We start from the raw sequence: 27,084 nt of genomic DNA, 5'->3' as shown, positions 1-27,084 counted from the left end.
TATTTCATATCTCAGCAGTTGGCATTGGATTTAGTTGCTTGTAACAGCAACATGGCAAAAGTTGAAGGGGAACTATTTGGCCCGACTAATTTTTTCTTTCAGGCTGTGCGATGAATAGATGTAAAATCACCTCAGGGGAAAATCAGTCCCACTGCAGCTTGTATCACACCATTAACTGACAAATAAATTGTTGCTCTCCACCCCACCCCACCTTCCCAGAAGAGAAGTATTCAACTGACAGGTCAACTACTAAACGTTAAAAGGATTCTAATTGTGACTGGCCATTCTGCCAATATTTTGACGTCTAATGATGCAAACATGGATGGAAAGTTAAAGTCCAACTTCCTTGGCTCAGAAGAATTAAAATCAAAGCCATCAAATACACTGTTTACATCATCTTATCTTGGTTTAGTTTCCATGCTATTTTTAATGTTCATGTGTATTTAAAAAAATGAAACTAAAAGTCCTGACAGATTCTGAAACTTAATTGGGAAAAATGTAAAGCACTTTAACGGAATTTTTCCCATGATCTGTAGAAGATTTTCTTTTAACAGATGGTTCAAATGGACAAAGCAATGAAAACATAGAAATTAAAAGCAGATCCTTAAGAAAAATAACTGAGTTCTCAGAAATCCTATAGATGATGGCAGGACTAGATGTAAGGCAGTAGTTTCTTTCGCTGTCAAGGTTTTCAGAGAACGGAAATTTATTAGGTGAGCCTGTACCAGAGGAGAGGTAACTGCCTCTTGGTACGAATTAACTTTTCATTTGGAACTTCAGCCAACTTCGACAGTTTGAAAAATCTCCGTGCTTGTAGGCTAATTCCCTCCAGGTGAGGCGACCATAAAAGATATAGTATTGTGATGCAAATAGTTCCTCTTCTAGAGGAGGAACACCTAAGTCCTAGGTGCTTGTTTGTGGAATAAAAACGACCTAAAATCCTCCCACCTTCACAGCAACTAGGAAAAACAACAACCACAAAACAGCCTTTGGGCCTCTGTAGCTTTTCGTTTAGAGTATTAAAAACAAACAAACAAAAACCAAAAAACTTGACTCTCTTAAGATCAAGGCCGTGAACGGTGGGAAAGAGAGGAAAACTTTTCAACCTGGAGTATACATGCATTGCAGTGCAGACGTGAGAAGTAAAATCTAAACGAACGCTCCAAAGTAGCATCTTCAAAACCTAGCTTTAAACTTTAGGGAAAATTAACGCTGGTTCAAGTCAAGGGAGCGGGTGGTGAAGGGCAAAGAGGCGTGTCGGGAATGGGGGATCGTTTTGTGGACTGGAGGAACCCGGAGTGTTACCGCGGGGCGAGCCCCCACCCCCAGGCAGCGGGAGTAACGCACGGGAGCAGGCGGAGGGCAGAGCCGGGAGCGCAGAGCGGGCGGGGCGGGCGGAGGGCGGGGCGGCGCGGGCCGGGGGCACGGCGGCAGGAGGAGGGTCTCGGAGCCGGCCCGGCGGCCGGCGCGCTGAGCCTGCGTCCGGCGCGGGGGCGGGTTTAGGCGGCCCGGCCGGAGCGGCGGCTGGGCGCTGGCGGCTCCCGGCGCAGAGCGCTGTCGAGTGGGCCAGCGGGCGGAGTTGTCGGGAGCGTTCCTGCGCCGCCCGAGCGCGTTCCTCGCCGGCCGAGAGCGTCCCTGCGCCGGCCGAGAGCCTGCCTCCCTGCGCCGCCCGCGGCCCGGGACCCCGCCGCCTCCGCGCTCGCGGCGACGATGCGCCCGGAGGACGGCGAGCTGAGCGGACCCGCCGCCCGTGCGTGCGCGCGCTTCCCCGCCGGCGAGGAAGCCTGAGCCCCGATCCCGGCGCGGGAGGCGCGGGACCAGCTCCCCCTGCGCTCGCCCGCGCGGCCCGCCTCGCTCCACGCGATCGCGCGCCCCGGCGGCCGGCGTTGGTCGCCGGCTGTGCCCGCCTTGACCGCCGGCCCCGACGCGTTCCCGGCGGCCGGTGGCCGTGCCGCTGCCATGGGGCTGCCGACCCTGGAGTTCAGCGACTCCTACTTGGACAGCCCGGATTTCAGGGAGCGCCTGCAGTGTCACGAGATTGAGCTGGAGCGAACCAACAAGTTCATCAAGGAGCTTATTAAGGACGGCTCCCTGCTCATCGGCGCGCTGAGGAGTGAGTGCGGCCGGCGGGAGGACAGGGCGCGGGGACCGGGGGAGCCCCCGCGGGGTGGGGGGTCTCAGGGCTGGGTTGGAGGAAGCGGAGCTTCTTTTGTTTGAATGGGTTTGGGGACAAAAGCTGAAGAGCTCCCCTGCTGGTGGCCAACAAAGTTTGTTCGGAGGTGTTCTTCACTTATTTACTTCCAAGGCTGCAGAGAAGCGAGCGGTCTCTGCTGGACCCCGGAGCGTATCCTGAGGAACGTTGTTCGGCATCTTTTTGTTTAACGCTCCTGGAACAGTATTGGGGACTGTTGTCATTTTTGTAACTTTATTCTGCCTAGTTTAAACGCTTAAAAAAAAAAAAAAAGCCCTTGAGGAAGGACTCAGGAGTTTATCTGAAGGATAAAAATGAAGCTAGCTTATTTAGTGATATTAAAAGAAATGATTAAGTTCTTAGGTACATCAGCGACTCATCATTGCAATAAATCATTGCATTGGTACTTTATAGATTTGTAGCTTTGCAAGATGAAGACAGCATGGCACCAGTGGATTTTATCTCTTTTCAAGGTTTTTTTTGGTGCCTCTTAATTTTTGGTTTGCCTTCTAACTCGGGTGTGGTGAGTCCCTAGTGGCTAAAGACCAATCAGAACTTCTGATGATCTATAGAAAGTAAAGACTGCCTCAGTTTAGGAACTTTTCCCACCTCCTTTCCCACACACCTCCCGTTCAGATTTTCTGTGCATCTTGCATTCTCTGAATCTTCACTTTCAGTTACTAGCACAAAAGAGAGCCTTGGGCTTTCCAGGTAGCTCGGTGGCAAAGAAATCGCCTTCCAATGCAGGAGACTCTGATTCGGTCCCTGAGTCTGGAAGATCCCCTGGAGAAGGAAATGGCAACCTACTCCAGTATTCTTGCCTGGAAATTCCCACGGACCGAGGACTACAGGACTACAGGCAGGCTACCTCCATGGGGTCCCAGAGAGTCTTAGTAAAAGAAACACTAGAGCTTCTCATAGAGAATTGACTGACTAAAGGATAAGGCTTTATAGGTTGTTTTTCTGAGGACCTATTTGCTTTTTAATAGAAAGCCTCTGAAATGCAGCCCTGGAAATTCCGGTCTCTCTTAGATGAGTGAGGTATTTTTGTTAAGGTGAAGAGTCCTTTGGTTGACATGGCTACCCTAGGAGATAGGTAGGGGAAGCATCATTGTGTATGTCATTAACAACATTATGGATGTGTGTGTGTGTGCCAGAAACTAAGACGACATTAGCATCTGATCTCTATTTAGAAGCATGTATTCATGGTAAAGATGAACCTTAGCAAAATGTCTTGAAATTAGTATGCTCCAAATCCTGTCTATTTAAACCATCCTAATTGCTAAAACATTTACTTATTACTTGTGTTAACTTAGCCAGGGTAAAGAAAATATGTTCTGTACCTACATTCATTTAATTTCTGAATTTGACGCTGCTACTGATAATAATAGTATTTACTGATTTGTAAAAAAAATACGAGTTTATCTGTAGTTCTGTCCATCTTGTGTATACAAAGGTGAACTTAGCTTCCATCTGATTTACAAAGCCCACTTGAGCCTCTTTGCATCTTGGAGAGGATGATGCTTCTTTAAAAAGAGTTTCCCTCTCTCAGAGCACTGATTCTTGCTCGAGCTGCCAGATGGTCTACAAATGACATTTTCTTCTCGTTCTGCCAGAGATCAATTCCAGTGGTTCAAAAGTGGAAAACACTTCCATAGCTGTGGTAAAATCTCTGAAATGTACATCATTTTACTAGTAATCTTATTAACTGTATTATGATTGAATCTAGCCTTGCAACTATCAGGTGCTTCCGTTGTAGGTTTGTTCTTCCATTTATAAGTGAGGATATCTCGAGAGTGTAAGTTCCTTGAACACACAGACCCTGCCTCATAAACTTGACCTTCTACACATAAAATGTACAATCTGTCTTTCCAGGATTTGTGAGGAGAGTGCATTATATTAACATTTGGTTATTGCTTTTCTTGTAGTGGAAAGAAAGCATTTATTAAAAGAATATCCAGCATTAGCTGCCAAGCAGGACAGATCTGGAGCCGAGAAACCCTTTAAGTCATATGAGGGCACTTCTTTTTTTCCCAGCAAATGACCTCTGTCCCTTGGGGAAGATGCTCTGGGGTTCTGCTGCAGCTGCTAAATGCCTGCTTTCTGAAGCTGGTCCTGTAGGAGGACAGAGTGTGTCTAAAGACTTGAAGCTGCCATAATTCTATCCCACATCCACCAAGGAGCCCTCCTTTCTTCAGTTCTGCCCCTTCTGTTTTTCCTTTCTGCCTTAGGAAGCCTTCAGTTTTCCCCAGCCTTAAACTATGCCTTTCTATTCTCCATACCTGTTGTTTCTGTAAGTGTATCCATTATCCACTTCAGATTTATATGTAGCACTTTGCCGTCGTTTATAATGAATGGTTTCTTAATAAAACTTTCCTGAGCTGACAATCTTCCATGCATTTCTAAGCATCTTATATTATTTCCAACCTACTTAATAAGTTTTCTGCTGAAAGTCTTGGCGAGCTCTCTTGGGTAACACATGTTTTACTGTTTCAGTGAGAGTCACATGTGCTCCTTCAGCTTGGGTTCCGAGTGTGCATTTTTTTAGGAGCGAATTTTGAATGATCATTATAAATGAGGACCTTGACTAGATGATTTGAATTTTAAATGTGTAAGGCATTTAACATATTTTTAAGATGGATGTGAGAGTTGGACTATAAAGCTGGGCACTGAGGAATTGATGCTTTTGAACTGTGGTGTTGGAGAAGACTCTTGAGAGTCCCTTGGACTGCAAGGAGATCAAACCAGTCAATCCTAAAGGAAATTAGTCCTGAATATTCATTGGAAAGACTGATATGAAGCTGAAACTCCAATACTTTGGCCACCTGATGTGAAGAGCTGACTTACTAGAAAAAGCCCTGGTACTTGGAAAGATTGAAGGCAGGAGGAGAAGGGGACAACAGAGGATGAGATGGCTGAATGGCATCACTGACTGGATGGACATGAGTTTGAGCATGCTCTGGGAGTTGGTGATGGACAGGGAGGCCTGGCGTGCTACAATCCGTGGGGTCGCAAAGAGTCAGACACGACTGAGCGACTGAACTGAACTGAACTGCATTTCACTCTCACATCCACTCAGAGAAAATGGATGACAGTAAACGAGTTAATATAGGGATTAATGTAGACCTGAGTTTACGTTCTGATGCTGTCAAATGCTGTGTGATGCTTCGCAAGTAACAACCTCTGGGTCCTACCTTTCCTTACGGGGAGGGAACAGCTATAAAGATCTCACCACTAGGACTGTTTGTTCATTTCGTTACATGCCATCTAGTCATTTGGTGAGTGGTATTTGAGAATATATGACACTGGTGAATTGGGTTTTAGTTCATGCTGTATGACTCACAGTCTCTACTCTTCTTATCAAATGTTAGTCTGTGAACTTTGTTCCTTTAACAGGTGCCAGTTTTAAATTTTGGGTTGTGAAGTTATAGGCTCATTTTGCTTATTAATTTTCTCCTTTTATAGACCATATCCAAAGAAACATTTCAAAGTGTCTTTCTCATATAATTCCCCCTTTACTTCGTATAAAATATAATCTCCCCTTCAAATAAAATTTTTGAATTCAAAACTTTGTATAAAACCTTTTGAGTTCAAAGAACCATCTTTAAGTAGAACATAGTCTTTCCAAGACTAGACAGACCCTCCCTCCAAAGAAAAGAAGAGGAAAAGAGGGGGAAGGGTTGAAATGCAATTGTACTCATTAAATAGAATTGATTATGTGGAGAGCTTATCAATATTCTTTCCTCCCATCTAACCTGCAGCATCTTGGCCATCCCACCCTTCTTGTAACTATCTATTATAACACTTCCTCTCATCACCTTAAAGTAGAATTGGTCAGTTTTTCCCTCTACCTTTAAAAGAGTGTTTCTTAACCTTGTGTGGCTGAGCTTCTTTTAAAGAAAAAAAAGTTAATGGACTCTAATATAATTTATTTTTTATGACAGTTAAATATATTCATGAAACTAGTTTTCATGCCATCTTAAAGGCAGATCAACTTACAAATTAAATATAAATAATACTGTGAATACAATATAAAACTTACAAAACTACATTTAATCAACCTGGGATTTCTTTGGAAGGAATGATGCTAGAGCTGAAACTCCAGTACTTTGGCCACCTCATGCGAAGAGTTGACTCATTGGAAAAAACTCTGATGCTAGGAGGGATTGGGGGCAGGAGGAGAAGGGGACGACAGAGGATGAGATGGCTGGATGGCATCACTGACTCGATGGACGTGAATCTGAGTGCACTCCAGGAGTTGGTGATGGACAGGGAGGCCTGGCATGCTGCGATTCATGGGGTCGCAAAGAGTCGGACATGACTGAGTGACTGAACTGAACTGAATGGATGATATTATTTTGCCAAAATGACATTTTCTCATCTATAAAGACTGCTGATAATATCTTACATATTGTTGATGATTCATTTTCTTATCGCTTTTCCTGATTGAAAGTGCAGGTTTTCAAAATCTACTTGTCTGTTTGATGGCCTTCTCTGACTCATAAACCTTATTTCTTCGTCTGTTCTTAAAGTGGTTGTTCTAGCACTAGTGATCCATGGCACAAACAGGGGCATGGTAGAATGGTAGGAGTTGGTTGCTCATAAATTGCTACAGAATATGCAGTTTATTAAGACATTAGCAAGAGGAAGCACACAATTTCTTTTTTTTTTTTTTTTTCAGATTTATTCAAGTATAGCTGGTTTACCATGTTGTGTTACTTTCTGCTGTACAGCAAAGTGATTCAGTTATACATTCATATGCATTCTTTTTCACATTCCTTTCATTATGGTTTATCACGAGATAATATAGTTCCCTGTGCTGTACAGGGGAAGCTTGTTATTCATTATTTTCTGTGTAATAGTTTGCATCTGCTAATCCCAAACTCTTGGCGCATCGCTTTCCCAGCCTCTCCTTCTCCTTGGCAACCACAGCTGTGTTCTCTGTGTCTGTGAGTCTGTTTCATAGGTGAGTTCGTCTAGGAAACACACACAGTTTCTTAGAGGTGTCTGCGTTCAGTGTCCACAGCCTCAGTTGGAAGCATGCTGCTGCAGTGCACTTGCAGTCTGGGGATAAAGTAGATGTTTAGCGTGAAAGGAAACCCTGAGTGCACAGGCTGCATTCAGAGATCTTGGAGAGGCTGAGATTGAGAGACTCCTGCCTTCCATTTGCTGTGTTTGACTCGGTTTTTCACTTTAAGCCCGTCTCTATTTTGTGTGTGTTCAGGGTCCACTTTGCTACCAGTGTTTGGTGGCACAGGGAAGGAGTTAAATAAATGGAAGGAACAGTGACAAATTTAAGGAATTTGAAAGATGTTCTGTAGTTACTGCACTTTTTATTTGGTCATCCTTGAGATCTTAGTGAGAGCTGCTATTGTTGCAGGCTATTTTTGGTGTTTAAATTTGGACCTAGATTTTGTTTGGTTTACCACAACTCAGTGCAGATTCCCGTTTACCCTGCAAGAGCTCCTTCACTCTTGCTTATTCCACTAACGTTATTTTGCTTGTTGAGCTGGGCAGCCTTGTCAGAGATGTGGATGTGTAATTACTTCCACCGTTTTTCTGGTTCTTACAGTCATTCATTAGAATCTGAGTTAAATGAGCAGAAATAATTGTATCTTTCAGATGAACTGTAATTAATTTAGGAACGGGTAGATTAAGAATGAAGTGCTCTAAGGTTCTGCTTCAGAGCCCTGTACAAGTAAGAGCAGTTCGGTTTGTGTTCATTTAAATGGGAGCCTGGGCATTCATTAAAGTGGAATTAAATTCAGCTGGCTGAGAACTTCCGTCTACCTGTCTTCTGATTGTCTACATGAGCTTGACAGGTGTCCTCTAACAGTATCTTTAGCTCTGCTGAATGTCTTTCTCTTTTTAAAATGACACCTTATTTATTTGTGGTTGTGCTGGGTCTTGCTTGCTGCACTCGGCCTTTCTCTAGTTGTCCTGAGCCGAGCTACTGTTCATTGCATTCACTGGCTTCTCATTGTGGTGCCTTCTCCTTGCAGAACACAGGCTCTAGGCGCATGGGCTTCAGTAGTTTTGGCTCCTGGTTCTAGTGTGTGGGCTCAGTAGTTGTGGAGCATGGGCGTAGTTGCTCCGTGGCATGTGGAATCTTCCCAGACCAGGGATCAAATCCCTATTCCCTGCATTAGGAGGCAGATTCTTATCCACTGTACCACCAGGGAAGTCCTGGATTTCCTTTTTCTGCAGGTAGTAACTGAGGAGCTGCCTTGTTAGGAAGGAGTGGGTTTCTGGGAGAACAGAACCTATTTCCTGTCTAGTGGAAGAGGCTGGTGTGGCAGTAACCACCTCTTACATTGCCTCCTGTGATAGGGTACTCTGAGATGCAGAAAACTCAGGTAACCACAAAACTTTGAAATCACTGAAAAGCTGCTTCAACAGACATGCTTTCGGTTACTAACATTTCTTAGAGCCCAGTGTTAATCATGTTCATGATGATGCTGAAGAAGCATTTCTCAGATTATATAAAAAAAAAAATAATAAAGCTTACATTCAGTATTGCTTTGGTGCCAAGTATATTCAAGTAATGTATGCATGGAATGGCAAAACTTCTCTAGATTTATAAAGAGAAATGCTAAAATGTTCAGGCTGTTAAGCCACATTCAGTAAATGTTATGCATCAATGAAATGTTTATTGTGGACAGATGAGAAAGGGTGAAGAAAAGGGGGTTATTTAGTCTTGAATCTTTTTCCAGAGTATTGTTTCTTACCAGAGCTGTGGTTGCCACCTGTTCTGGCCCCAGCCATCCCTGTTGTCTTGTCTGGATGGTAATTTCCACTCATTCCAGCCTCTTGGCAGGTGCCAGACTCCCTGTTGGTCCACCTGCCGCCCACCCGGTTCAGTTGGCAGCCCTGCCAGCCTTCCCTTTCCCTCCAGCCTCCTGAACCTCTGCCCAGCATCTCAGCATCCTTGGAGCATATCCCCAGCAGCTCTGGCCTTATCAGCTGAGGACTTGCTACCTGCTTCTTGCTGACTTTCATCATGAAAATGAAAACCAGTTGCTGAGCTCCTGGCTCTCCAGTTCAAGGAATCTGTGCGTCAGCTTTTGCAGCTGCCAGTATTCTGACTTTTAATGGCTGGGTTTCATATAAGTGTAGTGACTTCCATTGAATTTGTTAATTTTAATGGCCCTTCGGGTAGGATAATAACAAGATAGATAATGGAAGTTTAGTTATTTTAACAGATTTGTTTTTGGCCAGGCATATTTAAACACTGGCTTGGATATTTCCTGTATGGTGGAACCTCCTCTCTAGGATTCCAGCTAACTGGAATGTTTGGTTCATCAGAATGTGCCATTGTTCATATCTGCAGTTTTCCGATTTTATAATCAAGAATCTAGTTATAATGTTGAAGAAAATGTTGCGGCAAAACCTGCATGTATAATCCTCTGTAAGGGAAGTGATTTGTTTCAGGAAAAATGAATTGCAGACTAGTAAGGTGCCACACAGGCATCCGTGGTGGCTCAAGAATCTGCCTGCAATGCGGGAGATCTGGACAGCAGAGCCTGGTGGGCTGTGGTCCGTGAGGTTGCAAAGAATTGGACACAGCTGAGCGACTAAGCACACATACAACATACCGTACGGTAGCTGATCATCTGTCAGTTTTTCCAACCTTTTTCTTTTGTTGCTGAAGAGTATATTCATAAAAGAAGAAAACATAAGCCCTACTTCTCTAGAATTTAAAATTTTTTATTTGAAAGTAATTCACCTACTTGTAATTTTTACATGGAATATGGTGGGGAAAAAGGTTAGGATAAGACTAATAGTTAACACTTTGTAGATTATTTTATATTATTTATTATAGATTTTTGACATGCAGTTTTTAGATTTTTAATGGTAAAAGTCTCCATGCCTAATGGTATTTCTAAATATACATTTATTTATTTGGCTGTGCAAATTCTCCGTTGCGGCATGCAGGATCTTAGGTTGTGGCCTGTGAACTCTTGGTTGTGGCCTGTGGGAATCTCATTCCCTGACCAGGGATTGAACCCAGGCTCCCCGCATTGGGAGAGCAGAGTCTCAGCCACCGGAGCATCAAGAAAGTTCCCCAAATGTTATTTTTAAAATGTCCAAACATGACATTTTATATATTGTCATTTTATGTAATTTGGATGATTATCAGGTGCAATATATTTTGTGAAGGATGGGGAACTATCCTGGGATGATTCTCAGTGTTGGGTGGTAAGAAAATATTGGGAAGAAATGCACAATTTACACACATTTGTTACATGAATAGTACTCTCTTGAACCTTGGCTTTATTCTGGTAAAAAGTGGATAGACACAAAATGACCCCTTTCGTTTGAAAGTCAGACACATTTCTCAGTAGTGGAATTTCTGTATTTCCTTGCACAAATCTAAAAAGCCATACTGCTTGCTAGTTTATGAAAGACATGCCAAAAGTATTCCCTCATGTGTAAACATATACTGGAGTTTATCCAGATGAAAGCCCCAGCTTCAGTTGTCTCTTTAGTACACAGGAAAAGTGATGATTTAATTTAGAAAACTGATATGTGTTTGTAAAATGTGAAATGAGTATTGTATAGTGTATCTCCTTTCGAATGGAAGCTATGTAAATTGATTACTTTGCTGTGGTGAGACTTTTTTCTTTTTCATTTATTTAATTTTCTTATTCCTTAACATGTTTGAAAGATAAGGCCTCAAACAAAACAAATACAAAAGGAGTGGTGGTAGTGGTGGGAGGGATTAGCAAGGAGTGGCAGATTAAAGTGAGTTGTGAAAACAATTTAAATAGTGTGGTTTTGGAACTTGTATCAGACTTCTTTGTGCCTTCTGTGAGCAAGTTCTTATGTGACACTGAACGGTCAAAGGAGTAAGAGGTTACAATTGTTTTAAAGGTTGGTTTCAGAAAGTTTGAGGGCCAGTGTAAAAATTGTCAAATAAGAGAGAATTGGTGTGAATTTTTAAGGGGTACACCATTTGGGGAAGATTTGAGAAAGTTGTGTATTCCTGAAGACATGTCAGCATAGGTGATAGGAAGGGACGGTCCTGGTTTTCCTCAGGTGATCCTTTTAAAAATGTTATTACTGCCTCTAGATCCCAGCTGCTTCATGGCCTCTTTTTTTCCACAGTGTACACTGTTGCAGAATCCTTCTTCCTTATTGCGTCTAGCCTTCTCTTCAGTGTTGGTAGTGTGCAAGGGGTCCTTCTGCTGTTTGCTTTCCTTGTGTGACAACATCTGCCCGCAGGGCTCCAGCTCGGACCGTCTTCAACCAAGCTCTGAGTCTGATTTTCAGCATCCTGCTACCTGTCCCCACCTGGGCGTGCTGCGGGCCCTTCACATACCACGTGTCCAGCCAAAGCTTGTTCTTTGTGTTCCCGTTCGGTCAGTTATTTGCTCACCCACCTGGTTGTCTTAGAGAGAAACCACTTTCTAATGCTTCTGCTTTCCTTCTCCTCTGGTTTGTAAACTCCAGTTTTAAGCTAGCGTTTTGTTTTTTTTTTTTCATTCCACCCAGATTCCAGCATTTGGTTGGTCCTGCAATTTTCTGTGCTTACACTATCTTGAATGTGATGTTCTCTGCCTGCACCAATAGTCCTTAAGTGTGTGCGTCTCTGTGTATGTAGATACGAAATAATTTTTTTCTTAGCATAAAATGTTAGAAATATTTCCTCTCACAGCTCTGGAGGCCAAAATCCGAAGTCAAGGTGTCAGCAGAGCATGCTCTCTCTGAAGGCTCTAAGTGAAAGTCGCTCAGTTGTGTCCAGACTCTTTGTGACCCCAGGGACTATACAGTCGGTGGAATTCTCCAGGCCAGAATACTGGACTGGGTACCCTTTCCCTTCTCCAGGGGAATCTTCCCGAACCAGGGATCGAACCCAGGTCTCCCGCATTGCAGGCGGATTCTTTACCAGCTGAGCCATCAGGGAAGCCCAAAGGCTCTAAGGGAGGATGTTTTTTTGCTACTTCTATCTCGTTCTGTTGTCAGAACGAGACATCAAGTCCAAGACATCCTTTGCCTTGTAGCTGTATTACTCCAGTCTCTGCCTTTGCAGTCACACAGAGTATTCACTGTGTATTTTTGTTTATTAAATTTTACTCTGTCTTTTGAGTATAAACTTGGAGGGGGCTTGTATATCTGTATTCTAATTTGACTGCATTGTGAATAGTCAGTAATGGTGAACATGAATCAGTTTACATTTTACTAAGAACATGATATGGAGAAGGATTTTGATTATCTGTGGAGCAAATGAGCCAGGAAATGGGGACTGCAAGTTTGCTCTTGAATATTTCTCCTGTCAGGGTCATACTGACTTTTAGGTCTGGGTAACCTGGGGACGGCAGATGGCATCTGGATTTGGGGCTTCATCCTAGTCCTGCTGCTGACACTAAGTAGTGTCATGGGGAGAAGCCATTTGTCCCAGGCCCTATTTTCAGAAAAAAATGGGAATATATTTGCCATAGATTCCTTGTAGGATTTTTATGTGGCCAGTAAACAAAATGCCTAACAACATGATTTAAAATGTGGTATTATTTTCACTTGCTTTAGGCAGGATCTTTGTAAGCCAGATAACTTCAGCTTTTTTCAAGGCTTGACTTGAATAGGTTCTTGTCAGTGTTATTATCGTAGTCCATAGACAAGATGATTCAGATAGAAATGCTTTAATGGAATGTTAAAGCATGTGTTTGTCCCCAAATTAAATCTTTTTGGTAGGAAGTGATCATGAGATGTGGCATGGTTTTGATTTAGCTTTTTACTTTTAAACAAATAATTATCTACTGTGATCTGGGAACCAAGGAACAAGGACACACTGGGTTGGCATTTAGGGATAATCATGAACTGGTAGTGTAGATTTTGAGACTTTATTGATGTGTCTGCTGCTGCCTTGATGCTGTTGGCTTAGGTCATTGGTCTGTAAAAGTTGTTAAAAGTGATGTTGTCAGAAGTGAAATAAATACTTGGGTCATTTCATGTACTATAACAGGTCAAAATGGAGAAGGGAGGTTTTTTTCCCCACATTGATTCATGCATTGCAGGCAGACAGTGGCTTAGAAAAGTGCTTTCTGAGGTATTTCTTATGCTACACAGATGTTTTGTAAATGTAATTATGTTTGTGGTGATATCATTTTAATGGTTATTGGTAAGAAAAGAATGATGAGATTGGTAGGGTGTTGCTGGAGGGTCTAGGAGCAGGAAATTATGGGAAAAGACAATGTTGAATTGGGAATTGAAGAGGAAGATTCAGTTGGCTTAGTGAGAAAATTAAATTGAACCTGTAAGCCAGTTGATCCAGGAAAAAATGGTGTGAGTGAATAGGTGTCAGAATTGCTGGAAGAGGCTATTTAGATGGTACCCTAAAGATAAGACGGGGCTTCCCAGGTGGCACAGGGGTAATAGAATCCACCTGCCAGTGCAGGAGACATAAGAGCTGTGGGTTCGATCCCTGGGTTGGGAAGATGCCCCGGAGGAGGGCATGGCAACCCACTCTAGGATTCTTGCGTGGAGAATCCCGTGGACAGAGGAGCCTGGCGTGCTACAGTCCACAGGGTTGCAAAGAGTCAGAGACGACTGAACTGACTTAGCACAGCACATAAAGACAAAATAGATTATTTAAAGTGTGTATGTGTGTGTGTGTTTTCTCCTTAAGGAATCTGTGAGCTTAAGAGAAGCTCTACCCAGGGGCTGCAGCAGGAAGTCTGGACTTTGGGGACAGTTTGGAAAGTAAAGCAAGGGCTGAAAAAAGCCAGTCTCAGGGGATAAAGAAAGAAAATAAAGATCCTGAATAATCCTGAATAAGGAATAGTTGTAGCAAGTGAATGAGAACTTTCAGACTTGTCAGGTTTAAATCCTGTTGGATGCATTTTTTTTTTTCCCTGTCAGTGTTGCCTTGGCTCTTCAGACTGCTCTTATGGAAATGAGGATTCAGTGAGTATCTGTGACTGGCTGACCTTGAGGTTTTGTGACACTCTCTGATGAGGGGAGGAGCAGGGAGAAACAGATGTCAGTTTCTCTGTACTCGTCCCACTTTGAGTCCTTAGGTTACAGCTTAGGCCCACTTGTTTCTTGTTTGAGATGGAGTTTTGCATTTCTGTCAGAACAGATATTCATTTAAGGTAATCCCAAAATATCCAAATAACCTGAATATTAAATCTCGCTTAAAGAAACAGGAATGGGTGAATTTAACTCAGATCACCATTATATCTACTTCTGTGGGCAGGAAACCCTTAGAAGAAATGGAGTAGCCATCATGGTCAACAAAAGAGTCCGAAATGCAGTACTTGGATGCAATCTCAAAAACGACAGAATGATCTCTGTTCCTTTCCAAGGCAAACCATTCAATATCACAGTAATCCAAGTCTATGCCCCAACCAGTAACGCGGAAGAAGATGAAGTTGAACGGTTCTATGAAGACCTATGAGACCTTTTAGAACTAACACCCAAAAAAGATGTCCTTTTCACTATAGGCGACTGGAATGCAAAAGTAGGAAGTCAAGGAACACATGGGGTAACAGGCAAATTGGGCCTTGGAATACTGAATGAAACAGGGCAAAGGTTAATAGAGTTTTGCCAAGAGAACACACTGGTCATAGCAAACACCGTCTTCCAACAACACAAGAGAAGACTCTACACATGAGTTGCAAGAAGATGGATCCCTTCCAGGGCCTGAAACTGGGCTCTTGTCTAACAAGAAAAGAAATGAATTGTCCTCAGAGACACATGTGCTGACAAAGCAAGAGATTTTATTGGGAAAGGGCACCTGGGTGGGGAGCAGTAGGGCAAGGGAACCCAGGAGAACTGCTCTGCCGCGTGGCTCGCAGTCTCAGGTTTTATGGTGATGGGCTTAGTTTCCAGGTGGTCTTTGGCCAATCATTCTAATTCAGAGTCTTTCCTGGTGGCGCACTGCATCGCTCAGCCAAGATGGATGCTAGCGAGAGGGATTCTGGGAAGTGGACGGACATGCGGTGTCTCCTTTAGACCTTTCCGGAACTCTTCTGGTTGGTGGTGGCTTATTAGTTCCTCATCCCTTATCAGGATCTCCTGTCATAAAACAACTCATGCAAATGGTTACTATGGTACCTGGCCAGGGTGGGCGGTTTCAATCAGTGTGCTTCCCCTAACAACTCCCCCCGAGAGACTTCATACTCAACATACTTCTTGGGAATTGGGGCGGAGGTCTCTTTCTTCTGTAACTTCTTCCTGCTGTGCATGGGCGTAGGCCTGCCTAGCAGAGCAGAAGCCTCTCTCTACCTGATCTAAATTGGGGTTTTCCACATCTGAAACCAGCTTCCACCCTTGTAGTAACAGCAATTTAGTTTGAAACTGTTGGCCCCTCTCAGAGATAAACTAGACAAGGGCCAAACAGGAGACCTAACAGGATGGTCATCTCTGGTCCCCGGAAACAGAAGGCAACATTTAGGGTGAGGGTTGCAGGATTTGTGACCCTTTTTGATTGGTTGGTGGTGAGGCAATAGAGCTGTGCTCCAGGAATCTTGTGTTCAGTCTGAAGTTACCATCCTCCACCTGGGTGGGGGCTCAAAGACACTGTTATGTATATTTCTTTGGGTAGGAACCGGGACTCTGTCTGGAGGCTGTACCAACCTTTCATTGTTTCTCCTGTTTCTGTATCCCCTCCCTTCCCTGATTAGCAATTGTTTGAATCCACACTTTGGAACTCGGGGAAGGTCAAGGAGGCTGAATGAAGCCTATATCCTACAGGCAAGAAATGTGTGGAGAACACAGAACTGATCTCTACTCCAGAGCCCCATAGAGTTCTACTCAGTTTTAATTTAGGGAAATAGGCAACTATGACTGTGATAACTTCCTTTCAAAATGGAGCATAGGACTGCCTCAGCTTGGAGTATAGACACTGAATTGGAAGTATTTCTGAGTTCCAAGTTCTAGATCTGAGTCTTGTATGATTAAAACCTCAATCCCTTGGTCTACCATTTTGGTGTAACAGACCCAGTTAGAAGTAGTTGGAGGAGTGATAACTGGAATTTAGTAGACAAAATAAATCTCATTTCTTTTTAGAAGAATAGGCCTGAAACCCAGTCTGGACCTGGCACTTCAGGGAGACTTGTAGCCAGTTGCCTGGTTTTATAAAAAGTAAGGTTGCAGCTACTAGCTTCCAGCAGACATTGTTTTGAGAATGGTGGCATCCAAGCCTGACACGACTCAGAAAACTCAAGTGTTTAGCAATACAAGGTCTAATCTGAAAGTACACCCATAGCATCACCTAGTTATTTCCCAGGATATCTGAACAATAGCTACTCTATTTTGACTTTTAATTGTAAACTTTTCCTTAACAGCCAAAGCAGATTTCACCGTTAATGATGTCAGTGTTTCTCTAGGTATGAGAAGATGCAAGAATTGGGACTCATAAAATCTTCTCCTGAAAAGATCTAACTATCTGAAGGCCTTTTCTGCCAGTTTTTCCCAGAGCACAGAGTGCCTCATTCCTGGTTTTCATCCTGAACTCCTTTCAGGGGCATTGAAAGTCAGCAGTTGCAGCGGCCATGATTTAATCTTTGTAGATGTAGATGGCAAGTGTCAGTCTTCAGTTGGCAGAGCCCCTTTTTGCTCATAAACTTGACCATGATTTTGAGGGGGGCATTTCATGACCATTTTATCTCATGGTGCTGAGAATGTCCATTCTCAGGTTTGGCAAAGATTTTGTTGACAGGCCACTCAATGTGCTGTTACTGGACTAGGCCATAAAACAGTATCCAAAATTCTCTGGACCACCTGTTTTTCTAGCCTCTTGGTCCAGGAAAATATTCCCTCTTTTTGCTTCTTCCCATATATAGAGTTACAGTGTTACCATCATTGATCTCATATGGGGCTATATATTATTCTATTAGAGGCCTCAGACACACATTTGACAGTGTAAGAAACAGCAATTTTGTAAAACAGGTGAAATACAAATAACATAGCCAGCAGTATTAGTAAAGTCACAAGTAAGACTTAAGAGCTTCCATTAAATGTAGCCCAGTATATCTCAGGTCATCTGACTTAGTCTGCTCTGTAGAATCTTTATCTTCCAGGGAAATTATATATTGGCACCATCTATAAGGCACATAGCCCCGTTTTCTAGTGTTACTAGACTGATTGTCCTTAGTATGATTTAATTGTTTCCAACACAGAGGAGACTTTAGACCTAAATTACCATAGCCTGGTGTTATCGATATAAATCCATCCCATAATTGTGGGAGATTTTTTTCCTCCTTTCCTGAAACCTTTCTTGTTGCCCTGATTGAGCTTGAGTAATAGAAAAAAGCTCAAATTTATGGCCAGAGTCAGAGCAGGCAGTATTAATTGTCCCGGTGAGGGGATCCCATCTAGTAATATCACAGTAACCTGAATATGACTATAATTTTTTTTTTTTTTAATTAAATTTTCTCAGGGCCATCCAGTTAGAGTCTTGTAGTAGAGAAATTTAACAAAGTAACCCAGAACTAGACACAGGTAATTGACCACAAACCCAACAATTGAATTGATTTCTAAAACTAGCATAGAATCAGGCCTATGATAGAAAAGCATTTGATTTATATGCAAAGGTCTAAGAAGTCAAGAAAACATAAATGATCATACAAATCAGGTCCAGCATCTTGGGCAAGCTGTCTACCTCTGATGTCGTCATCTTCTCATCCTGGTGTAGTGTAGTTTCTCCTGCTTGAGCATCATTTTAAGGTGAAATCAGGTCAGCTGTCCTCTCTATAGACCAATCCACTGTAGGGGCCTTTGGAAGTGGGAATTAATCTAAGAGTTAATTTCCCTTCAGTTTCATTGTGCATGAGCTAGTTAAGAGTACCTGGTAAAAAAGTCCTTCCATCCAGGTTGGAGACAGTCCCTTAAATTATGTCTTTTTCCAGTCCTGGTTGCAGGTCATGAGGCATCTGGTCTTCATCCAAAGATAGATTACTGAGATAAGCTTCAGAAACAAACTTAGGGTGTTCTTTAAGAATTCAATTAAATTTTACATTAATATCACATAACAGCAAAGAACTATCTAAGAGATGAGTCTTACTAGATGCAGACCTGCATTAACAAACTGGGATTTAATATTTTTTGAAATATCTTTTTCTCCCTAAAGTTACCCTCATTTTAATCAGATATAACCAAATTAAGGCTAGCTTGTTTGCAAAATAGGTCTGTTCTCACTAATTTTGGTCTGATGGTTTATATAACCATAATTGATCATAGACTTTTTATTTTGCTGAAACATTTATAGAGTCTCAAGCTGAACATTTTAAATAAAACAGGGCTGGGAAACTCATACCAAAGGCTTATCACAGATTTTGCCTAACAAATCTGGGTGATTTCTTCCCTTTTTAAGGTCTCAAAAATTTCTTGAGATTTTTGTACCCGTGAGATAACTTTCCTAACTCATTTGATAAACTTACTCGAAACCTAAGAATTTCCAATTTTTGGAGGAGTCAGATACAGAGAAAATATAATTATTTTGTTTATAACGTTTAATTTTACCAAAGTGTTGTCATAAGTTTGAGAGGAAGGTTTTCCCTACTCCCTAAAAACATAAGATTCAAACCCATAATTTTTCAGATAGAAACCATAAAAGTTATAAGCATATTCGCTGGTTCATTCAGTCCTTTTTTTTTAACTTTTGTGAAGTCATCAGGTTTTCCATTAGAATACTAGGACATATCAGAATGTTAAGAACTCCATATAATTTCTAGGATATCTGTATTAGTAATTTTACCATACATTATAACATGAGCAGATTTACTACTCATTTGATAATCTTTTTCATGTAATTTAACCAACCAAATAAACACAGTTTAATATCTCTCTTTGGGATGTTTCAGGGGCCCTCTGAAGCATCCCAAAGCTAGTTAGAGGTCAAAAGAACTTCAGAAGAATTCTATTTAAGAAGTTTTATCGAAAAGATCAATTAAAAGGGTTTAGAACATTTGTCAGATTTAGTCAGTGTTGATGGGTGTATCATTTAGCTTGTTGATAAGTCACAATAGGCCTAAATACCAAGGCTCAAGGTCTAGTGAAAGTCAGCTCCGCCATCTTGGACCTAGTTGACTCTAACCAGTTTTCTTATGGCTGTGTCATGTCTAACAAAATCCATTTATCTAACTAATTGTAATCCAGTTTTAGAAAATCCTGATCGTGCATAACTCTTTTTAGTATTTTTCATAACTTTTTCTTTCTTTCTTTTTTTTAACTGAAAACACACTTCCTACTTTCATTTAGCAACCAAGAACTAACTTTTATATTAGCATTTTACAAATTGGTGAGCATAAATGCCAGTGATAATTTCTAAAACCCTTGCTTTCTTAGAACATTTTAGGATGGCACCAAACATTATTCATTTATAGTCCCAAATCTCTTTAGTTTCTCTGTAAAAGGAAACTAGTGTTTAGTAGTAAATGTTTCAAAATCTTATTTTATTTGGAAATGACCTAACTATTCAGTAGACTTCCCACACTTAGCACACTTAAGCACAACCGTTAGAAACTTAAGTTACGCCAATCTGGAGAGACTATTTTAGACAGATATTTCTAAAGAATAATTATTCTTAATAGAGTTTATATAAAAGCTCATATCTCATTTACATTTTTAGAAGTTTCTTCACTCGAGGTAATTTCCTTATGACAAACTTGTAACAGATATAATATTTAACTTATATTAAACCTAGGTACAATGAAAATATTCTACTTAATGTTAATTACTCTAAGACATGTCTATATTAGATAGGTCAACAAACAAACATTAATATTAGGTATTTAATACTGAATATTTCCCAGTTCACATGAACCTGGAATTTATTGTTTAATTTAGAATTATTTGATTTGTAAGCGCTTACCTCTTTTAAGCCAGTTAAATAGAGCTCATTTACAAATTAACCTCAAAAATATTACCCAGAGACAAAGACATACCAAAACATATTTAGACAGACACAGGGCAAGATCTGGCTTCATTTTCTAAGTTTAGTCATGAATTAGATATTACAATATAAAATTTACTAGTTTATAAAAAAAGAGTTGAAATAAATAAAAATTTTAAACTCTTTTTCCCCTTTTCCCTCAGTCTCAGGACTTAGAGATGGTCTAGATAAGTGTTCCTGAGAGCCCTGGTCTCAAGGCACAGGGAAAGAAAATCAAGTTCTAGCAAAATGGCAGCAGGTCTAAACCAAATGGTGGCCAGACAAAGCAAAATGGCCATAAAAAATCACAACACAGAACACAGAGTTAAAACACACACGTGTAAACCTGGTAGTCCTCATCAGACACTCCCTTAAATACAAGAATTCAGTCTCTCAGAAAACCTCCTATAGAGACACAGAACTTCAGATCCAAGTACTAACATCAAAGATTTCAAAGGGAGGAAAGGAAGCCAGGTTGAAAGAAGAAGGGGGAGGAGGAGGGAGAGGGGGGCGAAAGAGGTGGCCTTACAGATGTCTCCTGCCACCTACAGATACCCAGGCATTATGGGACTTTTCCCTGGGCCTCCAGAGAAGGGAGGACTGAAACTCGGCCCTACCAGAAATCAGACCAGACCAGAACCAGAATTTGAGTTCTCTGCCAAGAGGAGGTGATCAGTCTCCAATCCTCAGCTCAGGCTGAGGGCCCTTTGACCAGATTCCTGCGTCCAGGACCAGGGGACTAGAAAATCAGAGAAGGCTAGCAAAGGTTAAGGAGAGGAAAGAGAGGGAGAAGAGGAGAGAGGTCAATAAAGTCTTTCGTTCCTTACTGGTCGGGGTACTCTGGCCAGTTGTCCACGTCAGGAGGAGACCAGGGACAAAAGGGTTCCAGTTTCTGCCACTGGGTCTGGTCCATTGGCAGGCAAGCTGGCCCCTGAGTACCCCGAGTGGTCAGGATGTCAGTCTCAGCGAAGAAGAGTCCCCTCCAGAGTCGCCATTTGTTGCAGGAAGATGGGCCCCTTCCAGGGCCCGAAAATGGGCTCTTGTCGGAAATGAATTGTCCGAGGAGACACATGTGCTGACAAAGCAAGAGATTTTATTGGGAAAGGGCACCTGGGTGGGGAGCAGTAGGGTAAGGGAACCCAGGAGAACTGCTCTGCCGGGTGGCTCGCAGTCTCGGGTTTTATGGTGATGGGATTAGTTTCTGGGTGGTCTTTGGCCAATCATTCTAATTCAGAGTCTTTCCTGGTGGCACACGCATCACTCAGCCAAGATGGATGCTAGCGAGAGGGATTCTGGGAAGTGGACGGACATGCGGTGTCTCCTTTAGACCTTTCCCGAACTCTTCTGGTTGGTGGTGGCTTATTAGTTCCTCATCCCTTATCAGGATCTCCTGTCATAAAACTACTCATGCAAATGGTTACCATGGTACCTGGCCAGGGTGGGCGGTTTCAATCTGTGCTTCTCCTAACACATGGACATCACCAGATGGTCAACACCGAAATCAGATTGATTTATATTCTTCGCAGCCAAAGATTGAGAAGCTCTATAAAGTCAGCACGGAGAAGGCGATGGCACCCCACTCCAGTACTCTTGCCTGGAAAATCCCATGGACGGAGGAGCCTGGTAGGTTGCAGTCCATGGGGTCGCTAGGAGTCGGACGCGACTGAGCGACTTCACTTTCACTTTTCATTTTCATGCACTGGAGAAGAAATGGCAACCCACTCCAGTGTTCTTGTCTGGAGAATCCCAGGGATGGGGGAGCCTGGTGGGCTGCCATCTATGGGGTCGCACAGAGTCAGACATGACTGAAATGACTTAGCATAGCATACAGTCAGCAAAAACAAGACCGGGAGCTGACTGTGGCTCAGATCATGAACTCCTTATTGCCAAATTCAGACTTAAATCGAAGAAAGTAGGGAAAACCTCTAGACCATTCAGGTATGACCTAAATCAAATCCCTTATGACTATACAGTGGAAGTGAGAAATAGATTTAAGGGACTAGATCTGATAAATAGAGTGCCTGATGAACTATGGACGAAGATTTGTGACATTGTACAGGAGAAAGGGATCAAGACCATCCCTGTGGAAAAGAAATGCAAAAAATCAAAATGGCTGTCTGGGGAGGCCTTACAAATAGCTGTGAAAAGAAGGGAAGCAAAAAGCAAAGGAGAAAAGGAAAGATAAGCATCTGAATGCAGAGTTCCAAAGAATAGCAAGGAGAGATAAGAAAGTCTTCCTCAGTGATCAATGCAAAGAAATAGAGGAAAACAACAGAATAGGAAAGACCAGAGATCTCATCAAGAAAATTAGATACCAAGGGAACATTTCATGCAAAGATGGGCTCGATAAAGGACAGAAATGGTAGGGACCTAACAGAAGCAGAAGATATTAAGAAGAGGTGGCAAGAATACACAGAAGAAATGTACAAAAAATATCTTCATGATCCAGATAATCACAATGGTGTGATCACTGACCTAGAGCCAGACATCCTGGAATGTGAAGTCAAGTGGGCCTTAGAAAGCATCACTACGAACAAAGCTAGTGGAGGTGATGGAATTCCAGTTGAGCTATTTCAAATCCTGAAAGGTGATGCTGTGAAAGTGCTGCACTCAATATGCCAGCAAATTTGGAAAACTCAGCAGTGGCCACAGGACTGGAACAGGTCAATTTTCATTCCCATCCCAAAGAAAGACAATGCCAAAGAATGCTCAAACTACCGCACAATTGCACTCATCTCACACGCTAGTAAAGTAATGCTCAAAATTCTCCAAGCCAGGCTTCAGCAGAACGTGAACTGTGAACTTCCAGATGTTTAAGCTGGTTTTAGAAAAGGCAGAGGAACCAGAGATCAATTGCCAACATCCACTGGATCATGGAAAAAGCAAGAGAGTTGCAGAAAAACATCTATTTCTGCTTTATTGACTATGCCAAAGCCTTTGATTGTGTGGATCACAATAAATTGTGGAAAATTCTGAAAGAGATGGGAATACCAGACCACCTGACCTGCCTCTTGAGAAACCTATATGCAGGTCAGGAAGCAACAGTTAGACCTGGAAATGGAAAAACAGCCTGGTTCCAAATAGGAAAAGGAGTACATCAAGGCTGTATATTGTCACCCTGCTTATTTAACTTATATGCAGATTACATCATGAGAAACGCTGGGCTGGAAGAAGCACAAGCTGGAATCAAGACTGCCTGGAGAAATATCAATAACCTCAGATAAGCAGATGACACCACCTTTATGGCAGAAAGTGAAGAGGAACTAAAGAGCCTCTTGATGAAAGTGAAAGAGAGAGTGAAAACGTTTGCTTAAATCTCAACATTCAGAAAATGAACATCATAGTATCTGGTCCCATTACTTCATGGGAAATAGATGGGGAAACAGTGGCAACATTATTTTTTGGGCTCTAAAATCACTGCAGATGGAGATTGCAGCCATGAAATGAAAAGACGCTTACTCCTTGGAAGGAAAGTTATGACTAACCTAGATAGCGTATTAAAAAGCAGAGACATTATTTTGCCAACAAAGGTCCATCTAGTCAAGGCTATGATTTTTCCAGTGTTCATGTATGGATGTGAAAGTTGGACTGTGAAGAAAGCTGAGCACCAAAGAATTTATGCTTTTGAACTGTGGTGTTGGAGAAGACTCTTGAGAGTCTTGGAGAAGACTCCTTGGACTGCAAGGAGATCCAACCAGTCCATTCTAAAGGAGATCATCCCTGGGTGTTCATTGGAAGGTCTGATGCTAAAGCTGAAACTCCAGTACTTTAGCCACCTCATGCGAAGAGTTGACTCACTGGAAAAGACTCTGATGCTGGGAGGGATTGGGGGCAGGAGGAGAAGGGGACGAAAGAGGATGAGATGGCTGGATAGCATCACCGACTCGATGGACATGAGTTTGGGTGAGCTACGGGAGTTGGTGATGGACAGGGAGGCCTGGCATGGTGCAATTCATGGGGTTGCAAAAAGTCGGACACAACTGAGCAACTGAACTGAATTGAAAGAAACAGAGGGCTTGCTCTTCAGCTAAGTTTAGCATTATCATTGACACATGTGCAGTGCTAAAAATGTTTAATCTTTAATTATTAGAACAATTAAATGTTAAGTAGGTTCATTGCAGATTTAACATTAATAGCAGTCAGCCCGGTGTAGTTTTAATAGAAGGAGCCTGGGCTTTAGAATCAGACAATGCTTTTCAGTCCCAGTGCCATCACTTATTCGCTACATGGCTGTGAGCGAGTTATTTGGCTTCTTTTGTAGTTTTCCTTGTCTATAATATGGAAGGAATGTTTGGTTCGTATGCATATTTGCAGAATTAAGTAAGATAACACATGTAAAGTGTCTAGAACCATGTATGATACTTGATATTAAAATTAATCTTCTCATCTGTCTCATTTGTAGCTCATGTTGAGATCAGGTTATGAATAACAACTGTCATTATATTTTATTCAAAACAGAATGTGAGGTGGTTTTTCTAAGCAAAATCTCTACCGTACCGGGGAGATGTACAAGATATGTTGAGAGAGCACTGTGCTTAATGTTGATGGGAGAGCTGTGGCCGTGGAAATTTATCATGTTTCCTGACTTGGTATCATTCATGCGGCTTGCAGTGCGAAGTAAGTCGTTGCTTCCATGGAATGGTGTAGTTATCTTTTTAAGACATCTTTTCCATGTCAGAGATGTTGTGCTTTCGTAGAAAACATGGCATCCATCATGCTTTAGTTTGCTCATTTGATTATTTGCTTGTTTTTCTCTCTAGGAGGTCAGCTGTGTAAGAACTGGTAGCAAGTCTTTGGGACTCTGGAGCTGGACACATGATCTGTTTTTTGTCAATGCCTGTTATATGACCGAACTTATAGCAAGTGGTATCAAACTAATGTTTGGAGATAGAGAAGTCCACAGGTTGTCACTGCATTTAATATTGAAATCAATTCCAAAACTTTCTATTAGAAAATAAATATCTTAATGAAAAAGCCAGTTGCATGGGATGTAGATTTATCAGAATGAGAGTGATTTGAACAGGCATATTCAAGGAATTGATATTTGTATTAAAGAATGAATTTTCTCTTCAGCAGTGACATTAATATGTTAGTGGCTCTAATACAAAAGATGTTGCTAGGAAAGTGTAATTGCACAAATGATTTATGTTGTCTCCTATTTGTAACAGAGTATTGCATGTGTTATTTTCAAGATGCCATTTCAAAGTGTTGATTCTGTGTGGAAATGCTTTCTTTTAAAAATGTCATTTGCTTTTTAAATAGTATTATTGAAATACAGTTCACTGCCGTAAAATCCATCCATTTTAAAAGAATACAATCTGGTGGGTTTTCTTATGTTTACAGAAATGTGCAACTATCACCAATGTCTAATTTTATTACATGTTTTCATCTTTATTGAGGTACAGTTGACAAGGTGTATATACTTCTATTTAATATGTATATGCACTGTGAAAAAATTCCAACAGATCCCTGCTTGCTAGTTGTCCGTCATCTTGCATACATGTTTATTTTTCATTTTTTTGTGAGACCATTTAAGTTCAGCTCTTTTAGCAAATTTCAGTTGTCCAGTAGTGTTACCAACTATGTTTTATGTTATATTCTCATAGTTGATTCATCTTATAACTTAAAGTTTGTATCCTTTCACCAGCCTCTCCATATTTCTTCTACTCCCCTAGTCCCAGGCAGTCACCAATTTGCTTTCTATTCCTATGAGTTTGATATTTTTTTTTTTGTTTGTTTAACATGAGTGATAACATGCAGTATTTCTCTTTCTCTGTTTGGCTTATTCCACTTAACATACTGCCTTCTCTGTTCATCTGTGTTGTCACAAATGTCAGACTTTCCTTTTTTCTCATGTCTGGGTAATATTTCACTATGCATATGCATCCTCTTTATCCATTCATCCATTAATAGACAACTAGGTTTTCTCATATCTTGGTTACTATAAATATTGCAGCAGTGGAAATGCAGGTACCTCTTGGATAACTTGTTTTCATTTCCTTTGAATATGTACCCAGAAGTGGGTTTGCTGGATCATATGGTAGTTCTGCATTCAGTTGGGTATATCTTTTCTTTTCTCTTTAAAGTGCTGCACTCAATATGCCAGCAAATTTGGAAAACTCAGCAGTGACCACAGGACTGCAAAAAGGTCAGTTTTCATTCCAGTCCCAAAGATAGGCAATGCCAAAGAACGTTCAAGCTACCATGCATTTGTGCTCATTTCACATGCTAACAAGGTCATGCTCAAAATCCTTAAAGCCAGGCTTCAACAGTACGTGAACTGAGAACTTCCAGATGTTCAAGCTGGATTTAGAAAAGGTAGAGCAACCTGAGAACAAATTGCTATGTTGGATCATAGGAAAAGCAAGAGAGTTCCAGAAAAACATCTACTTCTTCTTCATCGACTCTGCTAAAGCCGTTGACTGTGTGAATCACAACGAACTGGCAAATTCTTTAAGAGATGGGAATACTGGACCACCTTATCTGCCTCCTGAGAAACCTATATACAGGTCAAGAAGCAACAGTTAAAACTGGATGCAGATCAATTGTTCAGAATTGCAAAATGAGTACATCAAAGCTGTATATTGTCATCCTACTTATTTAACTTCTATGCAGAGTACATCATGCGAAATGTGGGGCTGGATGAAGCACAAACTGAAATAAAGATTAGCAGGAGAAATATTAATAACCTCAGATATGCAGATGATACCACTCTAATGGCAGAAAGTGAAGATGCACTAAAGAATCTCTTGATGAGGGTAAGAGAGGAGAGTGAAGAAGTTGGCTTAAATCTCAACACTGAGAAAACTAAGATCATGACATCAGGTCCCATCACTTCATGGCAAATAGATGGGGAAACGGTGGCTGACTTTATTTTTTTGGGCTCTAAAATCACTGCAGATGGTGATTGCAGCCATGAAATTAAAAGACGCTTACTCCTTGGAAGGAAAGTTATGACCGACCTGCTGCTAAGTCGCTTCAGTCATGTCCAACTCTGTGCGACCCCATAGACGGCAGC

The 27,084-nt window shown here is 41.7% G+C and overlaps 1 protein-coding gene and 1 long non-coding RNA gene across 3 annotated transcripts in view; one reads left to right on the top strand and one right to left on the bottom strand.

Annotated features, from left to right (window-relative positions):
- The first annotated feature begins 1,486 nt into the window (after nucleotides 1-1,486).
- ARHGAP42 (Rho GTPase activating protein 42) overlaps nucleotides 1,487-27,084 on the top strand; it is a 353,084-nt gene continuing 327,486 nt past the window's right edge. The window contains exon 1 of one of the 2 annotated variants that reach the window (XM_055547592.1): nucleotides 1,487-2,113. In XM_055547592.1, coding sequence (XP_055403567.1) covers nucleotides 1,960-2,113 — 154 coding nt within the window. In that variant the 5' untranslated portion in view covers nucleotides 1,487-1,959. The remainder of the gene's footprint in view (nucleotides 2,114-27,084) is intronic. The other variant, XM_055547593.1, reaches the window with a different exon arrangement.
- Nucleotides 14,913-21,018, bottom strand: LOC129628169 (uncharacterized). Its single transcript, XR_008702735.1, has 3 exons — nucleotides 20,894-21,018; nucleotides 17,762-17,909; nucleotides 14,913-15,208 (listed from the first exon to the last, which is right to left on the bottom strand). It is a non-coding gene; the product is annotated as an uncharacterized LOC129628169 (long non-coding RNA).

The sequence above is a fragment of the Bubalus kerabau genome, chromosome 15 (genome assembly GCF_029407905.1).
Source record: "Bubalus kerabau isolate K-KA32 ecotype Philippines breed swamp buffalo chromosome 15, PCC_UOA_SB_1v2, whole genome shotgun sequence".
NCBI classification, from domain to species: domain Eukaryota; kingdom Metazoa; phylum Chordata; class Mammalia; order Artiodactyla; family Bovidae; genus Bubalus; species Bubalus kerabau.
This window is presented reverse-complemented; position numbering and strand designations above follow the sequence as displayed.